At 39.9% G+C, this 27,051-nt stretch overlaps 1 protein-coding gene across 1 annotated transcript in view; it reads left to right on the forward strand.

Moving 5' to 3' along the window:
- The first annotated feature begins 16,296 nt into the window (after nt 1–16,296).
- pcsk2 (proprotein convertase subtilisin/kexin type 2) overlaps nt 16,297–27,051 on the forward strand; it is a 36,307-nt gene continuing 25,552 nt past the window's right edge. The window contains exons 1-4 of the mRNA XM_044045826.1: nt 16,297–16,801; nt 20,056–20,160; nt 26,046–26,159; nt 26,611–26,719. Coding sequence (XP_043901761.1) covers nt 16,583–16,801; nt 20,056–20,160; nt 26,046–26,159; nt 26,611–26,719 — 547 coding nt within the window. The 5' untranslated portion in view covers nt 16,297–16,582. The remainder of the gene's footprint in view (nt 16,802–20,055; nt 20,161–26,045; nt 26,160–26,610; nt 26,720–27,051) is intronic.

Consider the following 27,051-nt stretch of genomic DNA (forward strand, 5'->3'; position numbering starts at 1 on the left):
AGAAGTCAATCTGTTATCAGACAGTTCTAGCTTCAGGGAGTTACCATAGTGACAGGCAGGGGCACTGTCACAGATGATGATGATTGATGTATGTGTGTGTGTGTTTCCTGTTGCTTAAAGGAGCAGCTGCCAAATGCAGGCTACTGTAGACGTGTGTGAGTGTGTGTGTGCGTGTGTGTCATACCCGGTGTCTCAGCCACACTTTAACAACCAAACAAAACTGAATTCCCTCTGGTCAAAAAACCTATTTAATGATGTGAACACATGACGCAGGTAAACACTGTTTTCATCAGCAATGCTCCATTTCTGGTGCAACGCTACAACATGCATTCATCCTCCGGCTGTTAGCATCACTTTTTACCTTGTGATGACCTGTCACAACATGTTCAAAGTCCATATTAACAATATAAAGCATCTCTTTCTAGTGTTTTGATTGGGAATCCAAAAATAGTGGGGAAAGTTACTTTATGGACATGAACCTGAAGTCCCAGAAAGATGTTTTCCGCTCTAGTTCTGGCTTTTAGGTACCAAAAAATAACGAGTAGAGTCGAGTATTGCTAGAACCGTATCATGGAAAAGTGTCAACAGTGTTATCAGAACCGGAGGCTGCATAGATGTAGGAATGTGTTTGTGGTGACGGACTTGATCACAAGTGTCTTAAAGGTGCACAAATGATCGAACTTGTCGTCTCAAATTTTCTTTAGCGGCGTCAGAAAATGCCAGCTGTGCTTGTTTGTACTCCGGCGATCGATCAGTCGTCAAGAGACTGCGTCTTTCTCACTCGATTAGCGGTTAAAAACCCCGTTTGTCAGCCTGGTTTTGTGTCACGATGTCACAGAATGTCACATGTTCTGCTGCCAAGAATAAAGAATAAAAACAACAAGTGCCACTTCCACAATACTCTAGTCTTCCCTGTACTTATCCTTCTTACTTTGCTTGGAACCGCGGGTCTGTTTGATGTCGCTTACTCATGTTATTGCCCAAGCGAGTGTAATTCCACCCATTTTCTCTGTCACACAACCGCACAAAGAAAACATTGATTTCATGTCTGGTGTGTTCCAGCCCTTCAAACAGCTCAGCGCTCCCTTCTATCTGCTTCTTCAGAGGGGATTTAAACCCTGCATTTTAGGAAGGAACAGCTGATAAACTTGAAATACAATGGAACAAATGACTCAGTCCTTTTTTTTTTATTTTAATGGAATAGTTTAGTTTGTAACATGCAGCTAACGTCTGCTGAGAAACAGTAGCACAAACATGGCTGCGACCTGGAAAACATTAAACAAAACAATAGATTTTAAACGGCTCAAACGCACAATGTCTTCATTTATAAATGACACTGAGCACTGTCCCATGTTTTAAAAAGTGAGCCTATGCTAACTGCTACGCTACAGGCCCGCAAGATGAGTGTGTGTAGTAGCATCAAAAGTCATTTGACCTGAATGCCAACAATAAACATTCTCATTGGTAAGAAAATGAGCTTAATATGTGATTAAATGTCGTCTTTTTTTGACTGATGGGAATGGGTATTAGACAATGAGTGGATGGATGGATGAGCAATTTCTTGATTTCTGAGGCTCTTTGAGGTAAATTTCTGACCTTTAGGAAAAAGAACTTTCTCACTGCAGAGAAGCAAGTGTCTTGAAAGTTCTTTTTTGGTCTTTGATGACGACACGTGACCTCCGCGTCACGTGTCGCTCACATCTATTCACGTCTTTCACACAGTGCTGCAAGTGCTGAAGAAAGCCGTCTGCTGACACGTCTACATTTAACACAATCAATTCCCATTAAGTCAGTGTTTTTCTGTGTGTTGCCGCTAAATCAGTATAAACTAGATGAAAGCAATTCCCTGTACTTACTTTTTCTTTAAAAGCTATTTAGCATCAACAGAGACGGGAATCTTTAATCCCCTCTTAATTTGAGTAGCTGATGCTGTGAAGGCTCTTAGAAACACGCAAACGGGTCCATTTTGTCCAGACGAGTCTTTCTGCATCAGAACTAAAGGCTTTCATCATTTCAGAATCGTAGGGGAAAGCCTCCATCTTCTACGTCCCCCTTTTCTTCAAATGTTTTTGCACCAGCCTCTGAGCTATGAATAGACCTCATGTTTGTCATTACAAGCAATTACCCATTACAAAAGCAGCGAGGCTAAGTAAGGCAATTACGTGGTGAGGCAACATTGTGTGTGTGGCAGGGTTTTCTTCTCCCCGTCTGACACTGTGCACGGCACGTGTGTGAACGCACAGCAGAGTGGTTTTTCATGTCCTTTTGTTCTGAAATGAAATGACGTGGGTGGATTGTACAACAAGAACAACTCTGAGGATAATTTCTAATCTTCGGTCATCGCTCTTCCTCTGATAAACTCATCCCGCTAACTTTAAGTTGAAGGGTTTGATTGGGATACTGTTGTTCCACCGTCTGACCTTATCCATCATTATACGGTTCAGTTTGGTACAGTAAAGCGCTGAGAACAGTACCTTTACTTGGTAGATACTGGTGGAGCCGAGAGCAGGTCAGAGGTCTCAGAGGTTAAAATATCTAGTTCTTCCCAACAGTTAGTCAGAACTGAAGAAGCCTCTTGGATGAGAGGTGAAAGGTCATCAACTCAACTCAAGCAAGTCCAGTTGCCCACAGCTAACTACCGAAGAAGGTTATGACCTGGATGACTGAGGACCTTCACCAACATTACAGAAACAGTTTGTGTTGTCCAGGTTCTAATGAAATATGTGAAGGTTTTCTTCAACAGAAACCCTAGAAATATACCACATTTTCTTAAACTGATTTAAATTCTCTTGACTTAAGAAAAATAATCTGCCAATGGGGTAATTTTGCTCGACAAGAGTACTTAAAAACTAGCTTGTAAATCTGATCTAGAAACCCTCAGACTATAAGGTGCCTTAAAACGAGGAAAAGACAAAATTTAAGATTGTTTTACTCATGACAAGAATATCAAAAAACAGTTGGGCAGTTGGGAGTTTGTTACAGTAGTTAAAGCTGTAATAGCTGATTAAGACAAAATTAGATGCCAAAATATTTTACTTTTACATCCATAAAACCTTCCAATTTAACTAATTACTGACTGCAGAGACGTCTTCGCCAGTTTCCAAAGCCTTGGTAACAGAAAAATCCCCAACAACAACAACAACAACAAGCCCGTACGGAAGGTACGAAAACAATGAAACGATTAACATTTAAAAGCAAATACAAGCATTTTTATGGGTAGTATATCATACCAGTAAAAACTCCCACACGTTACATACTTCACCTTTAACACTGCATAATAAATGAATATTCTGAGCTACATTGTTCTGGTGTTGGTGAAAGTAACGATGTTTGATCACTGAATTATAATCCCGCTTTAATCTTGATGTACTGTGTCAAGCCGGGGTTTGTCCTTTAGCGTTTTTGTCATGTTCTTTTCACTTCCATATCTCATTGTTGCAGTCAGCCGAGGCTGACAGTGATTTAAAAAACTAATATAAGCTTTCATGATGCTGAACGAGAAGTCATGCATTACTCCATTTGCTGAACGTCCTGTCATAACTACGGCGCATGAACATGCATACATTAAACGTATTACTACGTGCGTCACTGTGTATTGTTTTCATGCAAGACACAAAGTAAAAAATGAGATTCAGAGGACAGTTTAACAGAATAAAATGACATCCTGTTTATTTTCAGCCACTCTCGTCCCCACCCTCCCTATCATGTTCAGCATCACTGGTTCCGTTAATGGTCCTCCTGCTATTGATTGACTGGGGGTATCCTCGCAAATCGCACAGGCAGAATGAACAATCACAGCCTCATCGAGGAGCTCTAAATGCATTTGGGCTCGTAGCTTTATTGACCCGGCTGGGTTTATTTACTCTGCTCCTCGTAGCCTGGTTTTACAACGACGGGTTGGACTCGTAAGAGGTGTTAAGTACGGTGGCCCTGAGGGTAAACGCACGACAATGTAACAAAAACACACAACAGTGTTACAAAACACTACATTTTACAAACACTACATTTCATAAATTACACCTCTGCATTCCTGTTTCTACTTCTGAGTAGCATTGTGTGCTACTACGGTGGCCCTGAAGGTAAACACACTACAAAATTTCACAGTTTACCAAAACGATATGAGCCTAATCTTTGTCTGTGATTAGATTATATTAGATTAGATTAGTTTGTGAGTCAAAGTGGCCCTGAAGGTAAACGCGGTCCAACATTACATAAAACACAGCAACACAAAAGAAAAGACCACAACATTTCACGCAACACAACATCACAGCAAACACTTACATTTACAGAGATTACCAAAAAGGGAGGGAACAAAACCCTTGCTTTTGACTGGACAGGGCCAAAGTTCCTGTTTTCATTTCCTATTTCTACTTCTGAGTAGCATTGTGTGCTACTACGGTGGCCCTTAAGGTAAACAGACTTCAAAATTTCACAAAAACACCTATATATTTCAGTGTCCCCTAAGGATAGGAACCAAACGCTTGTTTGTGATTAGATTGTGAGTCAAAGTCCCTGATGTCATTTCCTGTCACTTCTAATACGGTTGCCCTGAAGGCAAACACACTACAGCATCACAGCAACATTTTTCAAAATATTTTCAAAAAATAAACAGCATTGGGTGCTAGTATGGTGGCCCTGAAGGGTAAACACACAGCAACATTTCATAAAACATTACAGCATTATGAAAAGCACACGATGTCGCACATTTCAGAAAACTCTACCTTTACCAAAACACCTTACAGTTACGGTTTCGCAAAACATGACAATTATAGGAAAAAGACCTCAAAGTTTCACATATTACAACAACAAAACCTCTTATTTATGATACGACAGATGCGTTTCTACATCTCTGCTGTATCGGGTGCTATATGCTAATAGCTATGATAACACGTTCCAACATGCAAAAAAAGTTACGCTACGGTGTTTCCACATATTGAGAGCTAGTTTTAGCTCTGGTTATAAGTGCTGGTGCTGGTTGTGTCACATTTATTATGCACTTGCTAGCTATTATCTTTCAAAGTGTAAGTTTACAAATGCACTTGTTAGATTTTATTTAGCTAATGCTACACAACCAGCAGAACTATAATCTCTTAATATGTGAGCTGATTATAATGAAGTGAACAGCTTTAAATAATATCGGATATAAAGTTGTGGTGTGGAAAAAACAACGACGGACAAGTCAAATTACCGTCACTCCATTAAATAGCACAAGGCTACGCTAAATAAACGAACCCGCGCAGAGTGGAGCCGCTAATTAGCCGCGCCGTCTTCACAGCTGTTTGGTAGCGCAGCGGGTTTATCCCTGTGCGGTTTGTTGGAGCCACAAAGAGACTGTGGCCGCCGCTAATCCCAGGCTGGATCAAATGACGCGTGTTCACACATCTGTGCCCGAGTGTGAAAGGTGTTAAACTTGTGTGTTTCCGTTCCGGCTCGCATGGAAACACATGCTCGTCCATGCGCTTAATGCACATGTACAAAAGAAACACAGCATTTCTCTGCATCTGATGTTACCTTTATTTTCAGCAACAAGGGTTTGTATATCACGTGTCAATTTCAACGATCCCAGGAAACCTCTCCTGTAAAAAAGAAGAAGATAAAATCAGGTTTTATAAGACAATGTGAACATTTTGTGCATTAGTAAACAGCTAAAACATAAAATATGTTGCTAATTGCTTGCGGCATTGTTATGTTTGCCCAGTGCCCAGTGCGGCCTATGAAAAATATCCATTGTTTGCTTTCTTAATGGACTGTGCTCTTTGCCTCCTACTGTACCGTGGGCCAGAGCGGGAGAGAGGCTCTGAAACCTCGGAGACACCATTACCATTAGCCCTAATGTCCTTTTAAAATGGAAAGCACGTCAGAACCCACACACACGCACACAGATTGCTGTGTATGCTGTTTGCATGATACAGCTGCATCGTCATTGCTCCCTACCAAGGTCGCTCCGGCCTGTTTCCCGTCCTTTCGCTTCACGTCAGACCTGAGCCCTTTTCAGCAGGGACATCTATCAAACTGATGAGCTGATAACTGACAAGGCTTTTCACACTCATTATTTTCCAACATTCCAAGTGTTTGGCTCATTTTTAGCAGTATCCTTATCACACTGTCTCCTAGAAATGACTACAATATGCTATCAGAGCAAACTGGTAAAGCCAATTCATTCAGAATGAATGTTTTAAAACATCATTTAAGACACAATTACAGTATGAATTGGTGTGTTCTAGTCCCATATGGTCTAGTGGATGTTTGGCGGTGAAGGTGACTCAGTGGTAGGGCAAGTTGTCTTTCCCAGCTTGTCTGCATGCTGATGTGTCCTTAACCCCACGTTGCCATGACCAACAGCGCGTGAATGGATGAATGAATGTCAAATATGTAATGTAAAGCAGCTTTAAGAGGTAAAGATGAACTGTTTTAACAAATCCCATTGAAATATGTAATTTAAAACCATGGTTTCTACGGTAACCCGCATACAAATTAAAGGACAATATGAGGCAGCCGGTTTAGCGATACATTTTTTGCCCAAAGTCGGCACCCATGCGAGTAAACAGAGAGCTATTTTCCTGGTAATTTTCAAAGGCAAACACAATGTAAAACATATCAGAAGCGCTGCAGCAGATGAACATTAAACTATTTGTTGTGGTGTTCCTTGAAAAAGGCTGTTTGGATTTGTTAGAAAATAGGAATTGTTTGTGTTTGAGGACATCTACACACACATACAGCTATCCTTTAAATGATTCTCATTGACTGCTATTCATTTGGACAGCCTAAAGAAAGCCTTATCCTTAATCTTAACCATAATAATAATAATAATAATAATAATAATAATAATAATAATAATAATAATAACTTGTAACGCTTTATATTCTAAAAAAAATCCCAAAGTTACAAAAAAACAGAAGTAAAAACAACAAACAATTACAGATTAAAGGATTTTTTTTAGGCCCTTTTTAAAGACTCCTAACCACAATTTAAATCTTCAACTTACCCATTTCCTCAGGAACAAGGTTCTGCCTCATTAGGACCAGGTTTTGGTCTCCATGAGGTCTACAGGTCCTGACAAAGTCAGTGTTTAGACCAGAAAAAGGTCCTAAAGAGGCAACAAATATGAGTACACTGGCACACACACAAACACTTTCAAACTAATGACTGTAGCCTATCAGAAACAGATGGAAAGGATGACCTCTCTTGCCGAGACATGGAGCTTAACACGGTTCGCGACAGTGACACGGTGATTATTTCCCGTTGTGCCTTAAAGGTCAGGCCGTCTCATCGGACGTTTTCTGAAATGGCACATGTTAAATGTGCATCATCAAACACCAGAGCACGCAGCTGAAGCTGATAATTGCAAAGGCATCAGATTGGAGGTGGCTGACTTCACTGGTGATGTCACAAGCAGGTGACAGGAGGCGGGGCTGGCTGTGGAAAGCTCAGGAGTCTGCTTAGTCAGAGGAATAATGATTATGTTAGGGCGGTCAGCATGAGCGACACGAGTAATGGCAATTTAACCCCTGCAGCCAAGACACGTCAACATAATGTCACAATATGAATTCCAGATGAGAATTTACTGTGAACTCATTTATCTGATTACAAAACAGCATAATATGTGATACAGTGCTGTTTAGCTGATGCAAATTAGAAACAAACAATGTCAACGTCAAACCATACGTCAGTTAAATCCCCCTTGCCCCTAAATTTACCCCCACCACTCTGATTTGCTCGATCACCATACATACTGGTTTCCACCTGAAGCCAACCAGGAATTAAGATTATATTGAAAAGCCACTAGGGGGCCATTCTAAAGCACTATTCCGTTAGTTTTACATGGGTTACATCAGCTAAAACTACCACAAGTGGAAGGTGTCAACCGATTTACGCACCATAGATAGATAGATAGAACTTTATTGTCATTGTACAACATACAACGACCATTGTCACCTCCTGTCGTCATGTGCGTATGATGTCGCTTTCTGATATCGCACATAGCACTGACAAAAGCTAAAAAGCTAACTTTGACCAGGAAGGAAACATATTTAATTTTGTCTTTGGGAAATTATCGAATTTAGTTTATTTCCTAAAGCAATCAGAAGTCCGGTGCCTCTGACAAGTGGTTTTTTTTTTGTCTTCTGCCAAAAACACTCACACTTACCCACATATTTACTGCTGGTCTATTCGCAATGGGATTAGTATTACCTGGGGTAATTTTTCCAGACCTTTTTACCAAAGGTAAAAGTCGCTGTAATCTTACATGGCACATTAGGACGGACCAATAATTACTGAAACTCTGGTAGGAACTACTTTACCCCACCTCAGTGTTAAACTAATCCCGTCTGAATAGAGCTTTGGTGTTGCAAAAAGAACTCAGTTTGAATGAAATCTTTGAGAGAATTTGATTTATAGTCAGTAAATATTTTTCTTGAGGAGGTAATTGTCTCAATCGTTTCAGCTCTTCTTCAACAGAACATTATATTGATTTTGCACATTAAGTTCCCATTTAGAGGAAAATAGACAACAAAGCATGGCACATACAGTGTGAGTGGACACCACTGTGACTGATCCTCTAATAAAGGAGGGTCTCAAACTCAAATGACCTGGGGGACACAGAGCATCAAGGCTGGACATTAGTGAAACCTTTTGGGCAAAAGGCAACTTTTCAGTAGGGTAAGACAATATGAGCTTAAATGATATCATGGTTTTCCCATCGTGAAATAGCAGCAAGATTTTTTTCCTGATGATATTTCACAGAATTTCAAAATAAAAACCCTTTGATGATATGAAACCATGTATAGCTTACAATAAAAATGCATTTAAGAGGCAAAATGAATATGAATAGAAATGAATTGGAGGGGTATGTGAGACCTCTGTTCTAATAGGATGATTGAAATAACTTATTTTTTTACTTGTTTATTCACATTTTTTAATCATATATTGTTTATTTATTTATTTATGTACACAAATTATACCAGTTTTGTGCAAATAAAACCCACTTTATGTTTCATTAGCAGCTAAGCATCACCTCAATGACCTTTTGGAAGATGCCACACAGCCTGGAGAAAATGTATAAAATGACAGAATTGAGCTTAAGTGTCAGACTAAATCACATAACATAAGTATAAAACACTGTAATCATAACATATAATAAAACACTGTAATCTTGAAATGTGCCTGTATATCGTCACAATTTGTGGTAGCAGCGTGTTAAATATGCTATTTTGTTTAAAGACAGTGAGTGACTTTGCTAATTAATCATATCAGACGAGACTTTTTTTCCGTCCTCTCTCTCTCATGTGCTTTTATTTCCTCCTGGTTGACACAGGTTCATTAGACACCACAGAATCCTCACCTGAAGATAAGTAACACACGGGGAAGTAATTGTTGTGATTATGCACAATCTTTGCTCGCACAGTTGTTTTTCTTTTCCAATTAAACTGAATTTATAGTGCGAATATGCTTTGAATAACAAAGCAGGTGTTGTTGTTCTCACGCCGTGACTCCGCCACTGTTTTGTGAGCAAAGCTGTGGGAGGACTGCACCATTACAGGCTCTGACGATGGTGGATTGTGTTTCCTTAGACCATTAATAATATGGCACAATTTTCACCCTTCCATATAGTGACAGAGCTTTGGCACGGATTGGTAGAGCTCATGTTTTATAGAAGGAGGAGGCTGTGGAGAAGATGTGGCTGTTTTTCATTTCAGAGAAGGGAAAACAATTTCAGTTACAACACAATAATGTTGGTCAAATAATGTGGGAATGCTAATACATATGTTCTCTGCTTGTCAACAGAAATAAAACACACGTAACTATCATCATAAATCGTGTCAAAAACAGTATGAAATTGCAGCATTACTATGCCTGTTAACCGGCTAACATTGAGCTAACTGAGTCTATTGCTAACTTTCTGGTGTAATATACACATTTTAAGTGTATGTAAAGCGATAAAAAATAAACATATTATATATATTATATTATAATAAAATATCCCCATAATGTGTTACTATCCATTTTCCATAATTTTGACATTTACCAAGTAACATTAGTTAGCTAAGTTGCTAATGTGTTTAAAAATTAGCTTTCAAATTATGTAAACGAGACGTCGCTGTTTGTGAGTGTCAGAATATTAATGTAAACGTTCAGGTATCAAACCAAACATGCAGAGTCATTTTCATCACTTTGGTCACATTTGAATCAAAATACAGTACAAAAATACAGTAGGTATAAGTACGTAAGTGGTACTGCAGCATCACAGCAGGAGTCTTCTCTTCTTCTCTACTTCATTTCCTCATCTTTAGGCATTTTAAATAAAATGGCGTAGTTTTTACGTCGACACATTTTCAGGACAAAGACATCTTAGCTAGCAAAACAAAGGCAGTAGTGTAGTAATGTTGATAAAGTGTGATGGCAGGTTTTATATTACAGTGTTTGAGAAGTGTTATGCTAACTATAGCGCCAGTGTGTCATAGAACACAATTTTGAAAAGAACATTAAAGAGAAAAACAGTTTTTAGTCTTTAATGATTACATGCACTGTCACTTCCTGGTTTTCAATAAGCTAGCTGCCCTACTTCCAGTCAGCTAGTTAGCAGTTGCTCTGCTATTGTGGCTGAAATCTAAACACATTTTTCATTTAAGGGCCGCGTTGAATCTCTCAGGGAACAGAAACATACTTCAAACTACTGAAACCACAACTAAAAGAAAAGTTGTAATCGCTAACTTTACCTTAAAAAGTCAAAAATTCCACTTAGCGACAATTGACCGTAAGTTAAGGCAACAGATTTCTGTGGCAACTAGCCATGCCGACTGTCCAACTCTGTTGTCCAACGCAGGTGCAAAAAATCTTTTCCTTAGCTTTAGTAGAAAACATGTTAATTGTCAAATCTCTAGCAAAAACATTTACGCGTCTCCTTTGGTAAAAACCCATCGGCGGCGACTGATCATGAGTCGTGTACCCAAACGCAGATTTTCTCCACTGACTTAGGTGCAGTTGTACATCAGGCTAAAAATAAACTCATGTTGTCTCTGTCTCTCGTCTTCCCACTGTCTGTCTTTTACAGCCGTCCTGGTGGAAGTAACAGATCTGTACAACAGCACAAGTTGCTCTTAAAGACACTACAATTAAATCCTCCTTTCACAGCGACCTTACGTGAGCAGCTCCGTGAACAGATTACCTTTGGAACGCCAGAGTCTTAACATTCTTCTCAGAGACTCAGACTAAAAGTCACATTACATAAGTTTTATTTTATTACTTTCTAGTACTTTTTCGGGGTGAATATTTTTGCTGCTTCCCCGGCCAGAGGACCACAGTTGGAGACCAAACTGAACAGTTTAGTGGAGAAATGATATGTCATCACTTGTCAGCTGGTGTTGTCTGCCAGCTTTTATGGTCGTCTACCTGTGAAGGCCGACATCTTATCTCACACAGCCAGAGACAGTTTCTGATGATCTCGCTCTCTCTCTCTCTCTCTATATATATATATATATATGTCGAGAGAGAGGAGCGAGGAGACTGGGAGTGAATGAAACCATCAGGAGTGAAGCTCCTGACACTATCCACACGACAATCAGTGTGGGTATAGTACCCACAATCCCCCCCTCCTGCCTTCTGTTCAGCCTCAGCTCTGACGGAGCAGGAGAGTAAAGAGCTCAACTCCAGGGTGGGATGAAAAAAAAAGATAAGAAAGGGCTTTTTGGCTTTTGATTTCTTATCGCTGCCTCTCATCTGTGCTGCTTGTAATTTCTGTGACACTAATAGAGAAGGAAACTGTAATATCTTAAAGGGATAGTTCGGGGTTTTTCACGTGTGCTTGTACTGACACAACGTCGGGACCAGCCTGAGACGTGGAGACTTGGAACAGTTTTGTTTTTTCTTTAACTAAAGCACTATGGATTACCTCGGTGCAAGACGTGTGCTAGATAAACACAATTACCTGTTTAATGAAATGTACTTGAGCTATCTTAAGTGTGTGCTATGTTCAGAAAATATCTGTTCGACTGCTGCTTTTTTTGGTACGTTTGTGTCACTTGGGTCTACTTCAGATCACGGATTTCAAACCCCAAAGTCACAACATAACATATTTGAACTCAAAGATTGATGCAGCAGTGGATCAATAAGCCCTGTGAGCTGTGACGTAAAATTGTTGGTTTTCTCTATAGACTAGATGAAAACAACTAATGAATATGGAAAACATGGTAGAATTGTACATTATTGTCTTAGTTTTAATAAAAAATCATCAGTACAAATACGTTATAAAATAATAGATAAATAAATAATCACTGGTCCAATTTTCCAAGTACGTCTACAATCAGCCACTGACTTTGAATGCATCATTGTGTAAATGAATGGGATATTTGCTCGTCATCTTTTCATAAACTCTGCGTATAAAAGGCATCGAACCAGTATGTTTTGTTACAGACAATACTCTCATGTCTGAGAGCGAGGGAACAATTCAAGCCAAGGTTGTGACATCGGTGGCAGATGTTATTTGTCGTGGTTATGTGATCTGTGTGTTTTGGTGGATTATTTGCTGACAATCAGCTTGTGTGTGCATATATATATACATAGATAAATATATATGTATATATTCATATATACATGTATATATATATATATATATATATATATATATATAGATATATATATCTATGTAGAAGCCACTGGTGTAATCTCTCCTGCAGAAACACCTCCACTCCAGCCTTGGGGCAAATATGAAAAAATAAACATCCATATTTTTCAGCTCCTCCTCCGTCACTGCTGCAGACACACACCCATGCATTTTAACAGCTTCATTTATTTGGTGTCGTGTCTGCTCAGCTAATCTATAAGATTTCTCTGTGCGCAAACAACACACGGAAACGTATTCGGTTTCCAGAAGTCACTGTAGCATGAAATAAACAGTCAAACCAAGGATTGATATGAATATTTACTGTGTATATATTATTGTGTGAACTGCAGAGGACTGTGTTTGGTCACATTAAAGATGATATTGATTTGGTAAATTTGGATGAAACGTATGTTAACTGGAGCTTGACACAGATTGTCCTTGCAGGCGACCATGATGATTTCCTCCAAGTTTGTGTGATTCTTTCTTCCAAAAAGACTGGAAAAGTCCTGATGCTGATGATAATGTGGTGCTGATGTGGCAAAAAAGATTAGTAAAGATAAGTATTTCTTTGTTTGTGAAGCTAAAATCAAAATATAACTTCACAAAATACTCCTTATCCTGAAGCAGGTGTTTTTTCTAGAACATTCCGACTTTATTCTGGAAAGATTACGACTTTATGCTTGAAAGATTGCAACTTTAATCTTGAACAATTCAGACTTTATTCACATAATATTACGACTTTATTCTTGAAAGATTACAACTTTATTGTAGAAAGATTATGACTTTATTCTGGAAAGATTACGACTTTATGCTCGAAAGATTGCGACTTTAATCTTGAAAAATTCACTTTTCTCATAATATTACGACTTTATTCTTGAAAGATTACAACTTTATTGTAGAAAGATTACGACTTTATGCTTGAAAGATTGCGACTTTAATCTTGAAAAATTCCGACTTTATTCTCATAATATTACTACTTTATTCTTGAAAGATTACAACTTTATTGTAGAAAGATTATGACTTTATTCTAGAAAGATTGCGACTTTAATCTTGAAAAATTCCGACTTTATTCTCATAATATTATGACTTTATTCTTGAAAGATTACAACTTTATTCTAGAAAGGTTACGACTTTATTCTCGAAAGATTTAAATAACCTGTGAACCAAAGTATTCCAGGTTCAGGCCGCGATGACTTTGGTTCCTCCATGTGTACGTAAACAGAGGTCTGTAGAGAGTGAACTGCTGAACGTTCACAGTTTCATCTCTGTTACGTCACTCAAAGACGGTCGTGTCAAAAACGTGTGGTCACGAGGGAGACTCATAACCACCAGAATCACTTCTCACAGAAGGCTGGAAAATAATGAAGGGGGATTTTCTATAAGTGGATCCACTTTACTAATCACCGTTTCCACGCTCCCTGCAGACTCTTCCCACACTCTTGCCATCATCCAGCCCACAGATTATTTATTTAGCCTGAGCAAAGGCTGCATCCTCTCTCCTGTTTAAACGCCTCCTGATTCACATCCACTGAAGCTTCATCGTCTTCTTCATGATCATCATCTTCTTCATGCGCCTGACGAGACAGACAAACAACAGCGTCTGTTTAAAGACCAACGTGTTTGTGAAGAGCTGAGTGACTAAAGTGAACAACTAACCTCTTCACTCTAAGCTAGTTAGTCAGTAAGGTTTAGTTTGTTAGGTTATATTTAGTTTGGTAATTAGACGGATAGTCGGTATGTTAGGTCACAAGTTCGATAGTCGATCACTTAGTTAGTCAGTCTGTTTGTTAACTAGGTGGTTAGACAATCAGTTTGTACATGGTTAACCCGTTAGTTAGTTAGCTTGTCTGTCATTCGGTGAGTTATTTAAGTAGATTAGGGTTAATGAATCAGTTAGTTTGTTAGTTACTTAGTTAACTAGATGCTTAATCATTAGTGCTGTTAGTTAGTTGGTTAATTAATCAGTGTATTTGTTGGTTACTTGGTTTTTAACCAATCATATAGTTTGTTAGTTAACTATTTGGTTAATGAATCAGTTAGTTAGTTAGCCAGTCAGAAGGTTACTTCAGTAGATGTTTATGAATCAGTGTGTTTTTTGGTTCCTTAGTTATATATATGTTAGTTAGTTAGTGACATAGGTGGTTATTAAATCACTTTGGTTGTTACTTGTTGTTACTTGTTGACGAGATGGTTAGCCAATCAGTCAGTCACTCAGTCAGTTTGCTTTGTAGATGGTTAATAAATTTGTTTATTTGTTGGCTACTTGGTTAAGCAATCATGTAGTTAGTTAACTAGTTGGTTAATCAGTTTTTGATTTAGTCAGTCACATATTTGGTTAGTTAGGTTAGATTGTTAGTAGTCTAAGTAACAACACTGACATGATTGGCTAATAAAAAATAATTGACTACCTGTCAACGTAACTAACTAACATACATAAATCGCATGGAACATAAGGTCATTAACAACTGTTACTAAACACACACACATTTGTACAGCTTTGAAATAAATACATACAATATACATACAATAATATATAATAAATAAATACATCCAGACTGATTTGAATTCGTATATTAAGTATAATGTATGTATGTATAATGTATAAATAAAATGTATATGTACTGAGACAGTGAGTTTGAAAAGTCACAGTTAACGACCGCAACATCACGACTGTAGAGGCTGAACAACAGCACACGCTGTCCTTTAAACCTGACCTGAGGCACTTCAGTGGAATCACACTCACACAAGAACTCGTCTCCACATCATTGTCCTCGCTGTCCTCAGCAGCCGCCGCCGCTCCTCTGTGTGTTCCATTCATGTCTCCTCCTTCATGGCAGCGGGGAAGCAGCTGAGCTGGACTTCCTTTAATGAGCTGCCTTTGTACGACGTCGTCCTTCTACAACCTGCTGTTCACATCCAAATCAGCCATTACACGCCAGTAAAGGCTGTTCTTACATTCCACTGCACAGGGACGGTCAAGCCTGGGCCATAACAAAGAGAGATGTCCATTCAAAGGAGACACACAAAGGTAATAAGAGTCCACGATACACAGTGAACCAAAGAATACACAATAAAAGACATAAAAGCTCACACCACAACCAAAATAAGTTAAAAGATATAAAACACAGGTAAAAGTAACAGCCACATAATAAAACACAATAAAAAACGAAATAGTCGAGTCATTTTTTTTACTTAAATAAAATAAAATTCTGGATCCGGTGGAACAAAATGCAAGAATTTCAGGTGAAATATTACATATTTGTTTTTTTGTCTTGTCCTGGTCTTTATTTTCATCAGTCTTGAATTTGTGTTTTTCACTACGGCGATGATGATGATGATGATGATTATAGATGCACAACTTTGAAGCAGCAGGTGCTTCTTTCTTAGGCAAAGTGTAAATAGTAAAGTGTAAATAGATAAACAGACTGAGGAGGAGACACGTGTGTCCCATATGGACTGAATGACACACAAGAGGCAGATAATCAATCAATCAGGTAATCAATAAAGGTCCCATCAATTCTCATGGTGGTAGAGGAGGAGGAGGAACTGTCCAAGGTGCTGAAAAGTGTCCCCGAGCTCATCCGGCGGGGGAGGAGGAGGACACCACGAGACACACCCGCCGGAGCCCATTGGTACAACGTCACGCGCAGAAACTACCCGAGCAAGGAAGGTAAATGAATTACAGATGAAAAGAGGAGGAGGAGGAGGAAGAGGAGGAGGAGAGAGGGATAGAAAGCTGAGGATGCAGGTTTGGTCCACATCACATCACATCACATCAGGAGCGGCGGCGCTTCGGTGAAATCCAACTCCCACATCAGCTGCCAGTGAGGAGATGCGTCTGCAAGAGCTTTAACTCGAGCCCTTTTACACCCTCTTCCTCCTCCTCCTCCTCCTCCTCCTCCTCTGAGGAGCATCCCGCGCACTCATCTCCCTCCGACGCGCAGACAGCCAGGCAGGCAGGCGGGTTGACTCGAGGCAGACACGATGCTTGGAGCTCCTGGACGTGGGACAGGAGCGGGATTTACTGTGCCAGTGTCTCTGCAGCCGCAGCGGATTCCGCTGCCGCTGCTGCTGCTGCTGCTGCTCGCGTCGCAGGCTGCACACGGACTGTTCACGGACCATCTGCTGGTCCAGCTGCAGGAGGACGCGCAGGATGAGGCACACCAAGTTGCAGCACAACACGGGTTCCAGAGTGTCCGGAAGGTCGGTTCAAACTGTCACACGTCACTGGTCTCACTCTGGTCTCGTGTTTGTTTGTTTTCCATTATCTTCTTAATAAATTATCATTGCAAATGCAGATATTCACATTTAAACGTATAATAATGATAATGATAATATGTTTTGTGTGTTGTTAGTTTTTTGCTTTCCTCAGTGTTTTTAACAACACTCCACTTTTGACTTTGCTTTTTTTTCAATTACTTGTTCCTAATTTGATGACGTCATTACCAGTTAAATGCAGGGTCTATAGTGTGGAGGTTCCCCATTGACTCGTTGTGGTCCATTCAGCTGAGGATTCAGTCCAAATTATAGGGCTGAATGATTCCCCTCTGACCGATATCGCCATGAAGTTTAATAAAGACTGTTTACGAAAGAACAACAACACAATATGGGGAATTTAAAAAGATATGAATTTCTTCGAGTGTATGTTTAGGACATTATCATTTCTATTCTGGTCCAGATTTTTCTTTGTGGAAAAACATATGGAATTACAATTTTCCTTGTGATTGCAGTTTCATTTGTGCTTTAATTTTCACTACATTGTCTTTAAAACTTGATAAAGCATTATAGCATTATAACAATAAAAATACAAATAAAAGAATACAGAACATGGCGAAAATACTTCACAATTTTAAGTTCTCCTCCTTACAATAGAAAGTAGATTATGTGACATTTTAAATCTGCTCGTCAGTGAATTAAGTCTGTTTGTAATCTAACATCTGTCAATAAGATTACATGGTAAAGTCTGGGTCAAATGCTTCAAAGGTTATATTCTAAACTGCAGCCTTTACGATTTGTTAATTGTGATTTGATTTTGTTCCCGTTGAACAGATCATTTCTACGACAGCGTTTCTTTTACAACATTCAATTCTGGAGTTAATCCGGAAATGGCGGTACAAGATGGCGGCCTAAAAATGTTCAGTAACCTTCTTGTTTTTGCTCAGGTGTGTTTATGTAGCTGCTGAACATGAAAAACAAAATAATATATATGTTCAACAGATTGCCGATTATAGCAGTGGTCACCAATTGGTGGCACGTGGGCCAAAACTGGCCCGTCTGCATCAGTATCTGGGCCCGGGATCAGAGCTCAGAGCTTTTATTCTGAAAAAATATGAACTTATTCAAATAAGATTCTGCTGCTAGAAGCAACTGTTAGCCTAAACTAAAAGTTTGTTTTGAAAAATAAAAATAAAAACACTGCTGTTGTCATGGAGACACCTAGGTTAGGGGAGTAAATGTCTGTAAAATAACTATTATCATATGTTAGGCTCAAAGCAGAAGCTGTAGTTCTTAAAACTGAAATGATGCACATTAAATATTAACAGTACAAGGACGAGTCTCACACACGTTTGTCTTTGTAATAAGTTTAAATCAAGAAACGTGGGTTTTTGTTTCTGACTGAAGACGTTTTAAGACACTTTGCCTGATGGAGAAACCATGTTTTGGCCCAAATATTCAATTGCTTACAAAAGAATTGGCCCTCGACCACATTTACTTGCTGATCCCTGGCCTATAGGGGGGCGCAAGTTTGATTGTACTCGATTCCATTGTAAGTCGCTTTGGATAAAAGCGTCTGCTGAATGACATGTAATGTAATGTATAGGTCATGCTAAATAACAAAGGATATAAGACGCTCTATATTACACATTGTTAAGCAGCCTCAGTGATTAAAAACACATTTCTCTCTGCCTCTGGTTTTTGTTCGGCGCTGACGCGACATTAAATTTCACTTCACCTGAGACGACAACAACTAGCTCAGGCAAACACACGGCACACTTTACAATGTGTCACAAGAGGTAACAACGAGCCATTTATGGCAGACTAATAGAAATAATCTCTGTGTGTGTGTGTGTGTGTTGTCACATGTCAAAATAAAACGTGTGGGTGAAATTGGCTGCAGCTCTGGTCAGTGATGCGTAGCAGTGAACAGACGAGTGTCTGAGCTGCTCTGAATGAGGAGTCTTTCTCTACACACACACACACACACACACACACAGAGGAAAACAAACATTTTCCTGCGCCTGTAACTCATCATATTGTGACATCTGCGTGTCGGGGTTTGTGCAGCATCAACCCTTCCTGTGATTGCTCGCTCATTTTCCTCGTTGGCACTAGATCACTCGACCACAACAACCACCGCCACCGTCGCTGCCACCATTAACACCCCACCCCACCCCCTCTCCGTCTTCTGCTGCCTCCCAGGTTATGTAATCGGCAGCTATATTTGTCTTGATGGTGCTGTGCATCATTTAACAATGTCTGTGCTGTTTGAATTGTCTTCTCTTGTGAGGGACACAGAGAATCAAAACAGACAAACACATATACAAAGAAATAACATGCTCTGTTGTGTTAACATTTTAATTCTGCACAATATTCATCTCTTTCATTTCATTTCGTCTGGAAACAATGGTTGAGATAGTAAAATTCCGCCAGTCTGCTGTGTAATTTATATTTAACGTCCCTAACTATATTATGTATTTTACTAATGTTTCTCACCGGCTTCTGACATTATAATTCAATACTACTAATATAATACTGATATATACTATATATAATACTAATACTTCAATAAAACAGTATAATAATAAAAAAGAAAGTTAAGACTAAAAACCTTAACAAAATGACATTAAAAACACAAGATAGTAACAGACAAATACACTAATAAGGAATAATAATTAAGAAAACAACATGAAACATAAACATAAACACAAGAAAAAGAAGAAATATTACCTTAACGTGTGTGGAATATATAAAATAAGAGAGAAAATATGAAATGAACCTTTACTGTATTCAAGATTTTAATCTTTTCTGTTTATATTGGACAACAACAAAAGAATTAAAGATAAAGAAGATAACAAAAGTAATCCTCATCCTCGCCACATCTGAAAACATTTAGTCTTTTTAAGGATTGACCTGCTGCTACCAAAGCATAAGGGAGATTTTAATCTGTGCCCGGAGCCGCAGGGAGAGCTCAGTCTGGATGATGCGTCTCATTTCCCTGCCCTTGTGATTTATTACGGTTGATTCCGGCCTCTTCTTTTCTCCCGCGCCTTAAAATAGCTCCTCGGTGAATGCCGGGGGAATCAGTGCCCTTGTTCCCTCGTGGACGGTGACCCGCTGTTCCCTCTCCTCCATTTAAGAGCTATTGTATTTTGTGTGTGTGTAAAGTTTGATTGCTGCCTCAGCTTGTTCTTCTTCTCACTGTTTTATTCTCTTGCTTTTGTTTTTTTAAACCCTAGCTTTCCTTCGGAGACGGGCTCTTCCACTTTTATCCTCAGGACTCTTTGAAGAGGAGGAGCAAACGCAGCGTCCGCAGCAGACAGCGGCTCCAGGAAGACCACAGGGTAAGCACACGCACACACATACACACATATCTAGGGTTCCCACACGTCCTTGAAATCCTTAAAAGCTTTTGAAATAGCCCTATATGGACATGGGTCATTGAATTTTGTCCCAGAAAGAAGTTAAGTTGACATTTAGGTAAATTTCTCCCTTGTGATGCCACCTACTGTTTCATGTCCTACATTGCTTGATGTCCATGGACTAGGCCTACGCAGGACAAACGTGGAGTCGTAATTACTCGCGGTGTTGTGGACACTGTCCACTGTCTCTCTCCCTTGTTGACGTGAGATTCCGTGCAGAACAATAATGTTAAGAAAGAGAGCGCAAATGACGTAAATTCCTAGACCAAAGAAAATTCACAAAGACCGACTTTGACCCAAGATCCCAAGGACAATCACGTGTCCAGAGCGTGCCGCAAATCAATAAATGTGGACGCCATCGTGGATGAAGCGGCTCTTACAAGTTATCCTCCCCGTCTTAAGCTGTGTTAGCACATTTGGTCCTTGAAATTGAGGGGAATTGATCCTTGAAAGCTCTTGAAAAGTGCTTGAATTTGAGGACATGGCACCATAGCCTCCCGTTCAATTCTTACTAGTGCTCTTGCAGAAATTCAGGAATAGGTGATGACCTGACCACGTGAAAACCAATCACGTGGTTGACCAATCTATTCAGAGTGAATGAGAAACCTTTCAGATGACGCCTTCACTGCATTCTCTCTCATTTCAAAAGGGAGAACCTGTAAATCTTTGCACGATAGAGAATACAGCGACTACTAAATAAGTTGTAGATTCATTTCAGCTCTACCTCCTACTAAAAACCCACTGAATAAAAGCTCCATCAGTGAAAAGTGGACGTGGAGTGACAGACAATCAGCCGACCTCTAATTCAGTCGGATGCTTGACACGCTCGTATGAGACATGGCAGCAGCTATTGATCTCTGTGCATCTCTGGAATGTATGAGTGTGATTTAATGTCGCCTGTTTACCATCGCTGAAGTGGCTTCACTGCCCGTTTGTCACGTTTTATATCTGCAGCTCAGTCAAGAGGAAATTAGCTTGTGTGTTTCGCCTTTGACGCAGGACGGTAACGCCGTCACAATATCGTCACAACAATATGGGCTTTTTGAAACCTTTGTGGATCTGGGTGGTTTCATACGATAGATGATGGTCTTTTGGGAAGATGGGAGTAAAAATCCATCCAAAGAAACCATTGTCTCATGATTACCCATCACCCTCTGCCTCTTCAGAGCTTGTACAGAAAATTGCAGACACCGCTGTGATGGTGTGTTCCATTCACATCAGAACTAGGAGTGAAGTCACCTCTGAGTTTACTGTGTTTCAGTCGAAACGTCAAACTAAGAAGTTGGAAATTCTGATTTAAGATTAACAAGGGGAACAAGGGCTGTTCTCCATGGAGTTTGCATGTTCTCCAGGTTCTCCGGTTTCCTCCCACTGTCCAAAAACATGCAGATTTGGGGACTGAACACTAAATCGTAGGTCTGAATGTGAGAGTGGATGGTTGTTTGTCTCTATGTGTCCCTGTGATGGACTGTCGACCTGGCACCAGAGGATAGAGCGGTAGAAGATGGATGGACTATAACTAGTCGTGCCGGAGTACAGAAGAACTTCAATGTAGGGAGACAAGCTTTTGGACAGTCTCTGCTTTTCTAAAGCATTGGAGGAATGTCAGTGTTGGTGTTATATAGTGTCGAGAAATGAGAAAAGAGGACGAAAGAAAACATTAAGAAGACACTAGACCCCAGACTGTGGTGACCTTAAATTATTCAGTGCTTTATTGCTGACACAATATTGTGTTGTATGTTTTAGATGCACCCTCCCTATGGTACTCTTACATCCAATTTTTAAAAGATTGCCTTAGCATAAGGAAATAAATGTGTAAATTGACTCTATAGCTTTGAGTTTAAGATTAACATTCTATGTTTTAAATTAGTCTTACCAACAAATAATATTTAGTCAAAGTAAATAAATTCATTAAAAAAACATTACACAGTAATCCAGGCTAAAAAAACAACACAGTTTTGATAGTAAAGGATTCATTAAACACTAATTTAACACACTCTGGATGTCCTGTAGTGTCCTAGGAGCCTTGTTCCATGTTGGACTCTATTAGTGGAGAAGCTAGATCCACCTCAGACTCAGCCCCTTATCTTTTCCTTGTGTCCTTCGTCTCACTGCTTTCTTGTCGTTTTACATCTCAGGCTTGACATTGATTGCAAATGTCTGTGCGTCCACTCATCCGTGCCTTCACACTATCCCTTCCATCCATCTATCGATTCATCCATCCTCAGTTCCTTCCTCCCTTATTTTTAAAAATGTATTTAGATTTGCGGAGGAAGTGGGAGTGAATAAACACAAAATCCTTTTTTTTCTCTTTTCATGAATGAGCAGTATTCTATGACCCTGAAAGCCACATGTCTGGGAGGATTTTATTTTATTTATTTTATTTTATTTTTTGAAACGAGGGCGAGGAGAATAGAGCGAGGCAGCACAGCTCTTTGATTTGAAGTGAACTGAAGCGTCGTGAGATGTGAGGAGGCAGCGGGCAAAGGCGGAAAAGAGTGATGGAGGTGCACGGGCGCCGTTTGATGTTGTGAGTGGGCAGCGTGACATGCCGTCTCAGGGGAAATACCAGCTCTCCTGCCAAGCGACGGAATAAATGGATGATGGACGGAGAGAAGGAAGGGGGTGAATGAGGGGATAATGTGGAAAGTGCTGGCAGTTTTCCCACAAATGTGACTTAAATTATGTGATGTCAAAGTCTGATACCTCATTTCCAGTGGTAAAAAAAACCCCCATAAAAACATGTTTAATTCCTGGTTAAGGGTTTTTTCTTTCACACACACACACACACGCTTAGTCTTTGTTTGCTTTATTGTAGAAAGCAATAAAAAAATGCATCATTTCTGCTGCAAAGCTAAGAACGCGTGCTATCTTCCACCTGTTAGCATAGTTATAAAATAATGAATGTTTTTTAGCTAACCTTACATTTAACCCAAAGTTTTATATTTAAAAGAGTAAAAGAGACAAAATTCATGTCAATGTAAGTCAAGCTACAGTTTTAGCTAAACTATGTTGCTCAGTTGGACGACTTTCTTTGTCGCAGTGCACAAAAAACTTGAGGTGTGTTCCACCTCTGCTATGCTAGGTGTCAGGGTTGGCAGGATTCTGGTTTAGCTTGTGGCTAGTTGTAAGCATGTATGAGTCTTCCTACTATCTATAAACTTTGATGAATTCAGTTCTTAATTTTTATGATTTTGTTTCGCTGTTGTTTTTATTTATCTGTGTACCAGCTTCTTAGGGTTAGCACGTATCGAAAACCACTTTAAGTCTAACACTGATGCAACTGAAGGTGTCGTAGGAATTCGACTCGCAACCGCATCACCTCGAATGTGTTAGTCCGACTTTGAGGAATTTGATTTAGTACAATTTCAGTCGTGTTTACATGTTTAAAAGTTTAAAAGTGTAGTCTTAGTCAGGCTAACACAACAATTAGCATTTTTGTTTTTTCTTCATCCAACACATTTTAGTGATTTTTTTTAAAATGTATTTTTAAAGACAAACATAGTGGAATGATTCCGTTTTCCACCAATGACTTGTTATGTAAAGGACTTGCCGAATGGATTGATATACAGCGTGTGTGCCCCCGGATGGTGATGATGATGATGATGCTTAGAGTGTGCCATAAAAGAAAGATGTGGATGAAAAGGCTCTGTCCATTTTAAAAGGCCCTCCTAAGTGCTGCTCTGCTCTCTTATCTGTGGCGGTAAACACACCGGACAATGACTGCTCCTCTCACTCACACTAGACTGGATTTGCCAAGGACAAGCACAAACAAAATGCAGCTTTGAATCCATGGCGAGCCATAAAAAGAAAGGGGAAAAAGTCATTTCATTTTTATTTACATCAATAACTCAGGTATAGAAATGGAATTGAAAGGATGTTTTGTCAATGAAGCGTCTGGGATATAGATTTATTTGTGGTATTGATGGTTTCCTATGAAGGAAGTCCAGTCTCAAGCCTTTTCTCGCACACTGAGCTACACAAAAGAAGACACACAGTGATAGGGGAAAAAAAATCCACAATCTAAACTAAATTAAATCGCTTTCCTTGAGACCTTGACGACAGATTGTTGGTAATACATATGGAAAAAAGACAATTCATTTCAGGCCTGGTTTAGTTATTGATCGTTTGCTTAGCCTCCATTTTTTTCTTGTCCAAATGGTTACATAAAAACCTCAGAGGGGAGGGAAGGCCGCTTCAATTCAAAATGGCTGCCGCTGATTACGACTAACCTCATATATTAAAGTAAAGTAGGATTTCTTAAAGACAGGGGTAAAACAAATCATATACATTATTAAAGTTACAGTTAATGCATTGTAAATACAAATTCAAACATTAGGAGAGTAACTGAGGCCAAAAAGGTAAATACTGGCATCCCCAAACACCTTTATATTACCTCTGTCATATACTGTATGTATCATACAGTTACTGGCCACTTTATTAGGTACACAGGACGGCTAATACTATCAGGAGTGGCACCTCCTAAGGTCTTCTCCATACATCGGTTGTAACGTTCTCCTTTGGCCTCTCTGTATTTTCTGCCACTTACGGGATATTTTCTCTCTCTTTTTGAACCCCAGAGATGGTTGATGGAAATATCAGCAGTTTCTGAAATCTTCATGTTCAAAGTCACTTAAATCACTTATCCTCCTCCTCCTCCTCTGTCTGCTGCTTGGTTTGAACTTCGGCAGGTTGTCATGACTGTGTGATTGACTCCGTAGATATTCTGCGAGTTGAACGTGTGTACCTAATAATTTGGCCATGTGAGTGGCATTGTGGCAGCTTTCAGTCAGCAAATTTGCAATCTATAGCGCAGCTGTTCGTGTCTTTGAAGACTCACAGAGGCGCATCTGAGTGTAATTGCTGTCGGCTTCCTTTTTGTCGAAAATGAAATGTAGTCAGAAGGGGAAAAAAAAAAAACGTCTCAGTCATTTGTGGGGCAGGTGAGTCTGGAAGCTTTGGCTGTAGCGGCACAGCCTCAATTTGGAGAAAAAGATTAGCCCCTTTAATTTATAATGTTCTGCCCCCCTTTTTTGTTACTGTAGAACACAGCTGGGTTTTGTATGGATCGTACGTGAGGGCGGATCTCAGACTGAACGTTTTTGGAAATAATGGGAGAGCGGCATCGTTGAGATGGTTCGGTCACGTGCAGACGGGGGGGGCAGCGATTATTTCGGACAAAGGGTGTTGCAGATGGAGCTGCCGGGCAGGAGGAAATGAGGAAGACCACAGAGGAGGTTCATGGACGTTGTGAAGGAGGACACAAGAGAGAGAGACAAGATGATCTGCTGTAGTGACCCCTAAAGGGAGAAGCCGAAAGAAGTGTTTTACTACTGTATATGGTCATAACAGTTCTAATTTCCCAGTAACAATGAGGGAGTTTCAATTGGAGCACCCCCTGAAGTTGCAAATTCCAATTGTTCCAATGAGTTTACAACTGAAGATGGTCACTCTACGCATTAAAGCTGTAGTTCTTACAAATCTGTTTAATGAACTGATTCTAATGATTCAAGACACAGAAAACAACTGTTGATTATACAGTAGTAAAGTAGGAGAGGATCTCTTGAAGGTTTTAGGTTGCTGACCACCAGCAGATCATAAAGATGTATCATCAATTATGGAAGCTAACCGAAAGCAAACAATATCAGCAAGAAAAGTTGTCATTAGACCTTCTCCTCAGGTGGCTTCGCCCGTAATTTCAGCACACTCTCCCATTTATGGCTCTGCGTTTGCCTACTTTAATAAATGTTTAATGAGGTTATGATTGACTTGACAAATTGATATGTTCCCTTTCTTCTGTTCTCCAGGTGAAGAATGTGTTTGATCAGGAGGGTTTCAGTCGTCAGAAGCGAGGCTACAGAGATATCAACGACCTTGAAGTCAATATGAGTGACCCTTTATTCACCAAACAGTGGTATCTGGTGAGTAATGAGCCCAGCAGCTGCCCGCGTGCCCGCCTGACCTTTCACACTGAACCACATTCTTCAACCATAATTACTCAGAAGCCAGGCATATTCCCCACTGCTTTCCGAATCAATGTTGTTATTCATTCCTTAATTAGCCCGGCCAATATTGTCCGTATCAACTCATCGCTGCGTCCATGTCGCCTAGTTACCGCCCCTCTTGTTTACCTCCTAACTGACAAGCGTGACTTTTACGCCGCGTCATTCACTCCGGCGTGTCAGATGAATGCACCGTATCGCTGACATTTACTTCCCTTTCCACTCACCTTCACTCTCCCACCCCCGAGCGGCGCCCTTATCTGCAGCCGCCCTCCTTCCACACACGTCCTCCATGCTGACTAATTTCCTAATGGTGGCCCACCTGGGTGCCATGAGTCATGGATGTTCTCCATGTTGTCTGAATGATTAGATAAACACAGGCCAGGCAGACGGAACCCCGGGGCTGGATCTGAACGTGGCCGAAGCCTGGCAACTGGGCTACACGGGCAAAGGAGTTACCATCGCAATCATGGACGACGGTGAGCAATAATTTCTACCCCGGAGCCTTGTCTGAACACAGTCAATCACACTTGTTTATGTGAATTAAATTGAATCTATTTAATTAAAGCTGCTGTCAGTGCAGAGACTGAACAGAAAACAAATGGACATAGACTTCTGGCAGAAGAGATTCATGATTTGACAGTTTTTGCTACCAGAAATTCACAAAACCAGCTGTCGTAACGTAATGAATTATACCTTATTGTGTATTTTCCTCTAAATACTGACATCAAACACAAAGTGATTGAGACCAAAAACTTGAGCCAAAACGATACTCAGTAGAGATACTGGAGAAAAATCCCTGAAAAAGAAA

This window comes from Solea senegalensis, linkage group LG15 (assembly GCF_019176455.1).
Source record: "Solea senegalensis isolate Sse05_10M linkage group LG15, IFAPA_SoseM_1, whole genome shotgun sequence".
NCBI classification, from domain to species: domain Eukaryota; kingdom Metazoa; phylum Chordata; class Actinopteri; order Pleuronectiformes; family Soleidae; genus Solea; species Solea senegalensis.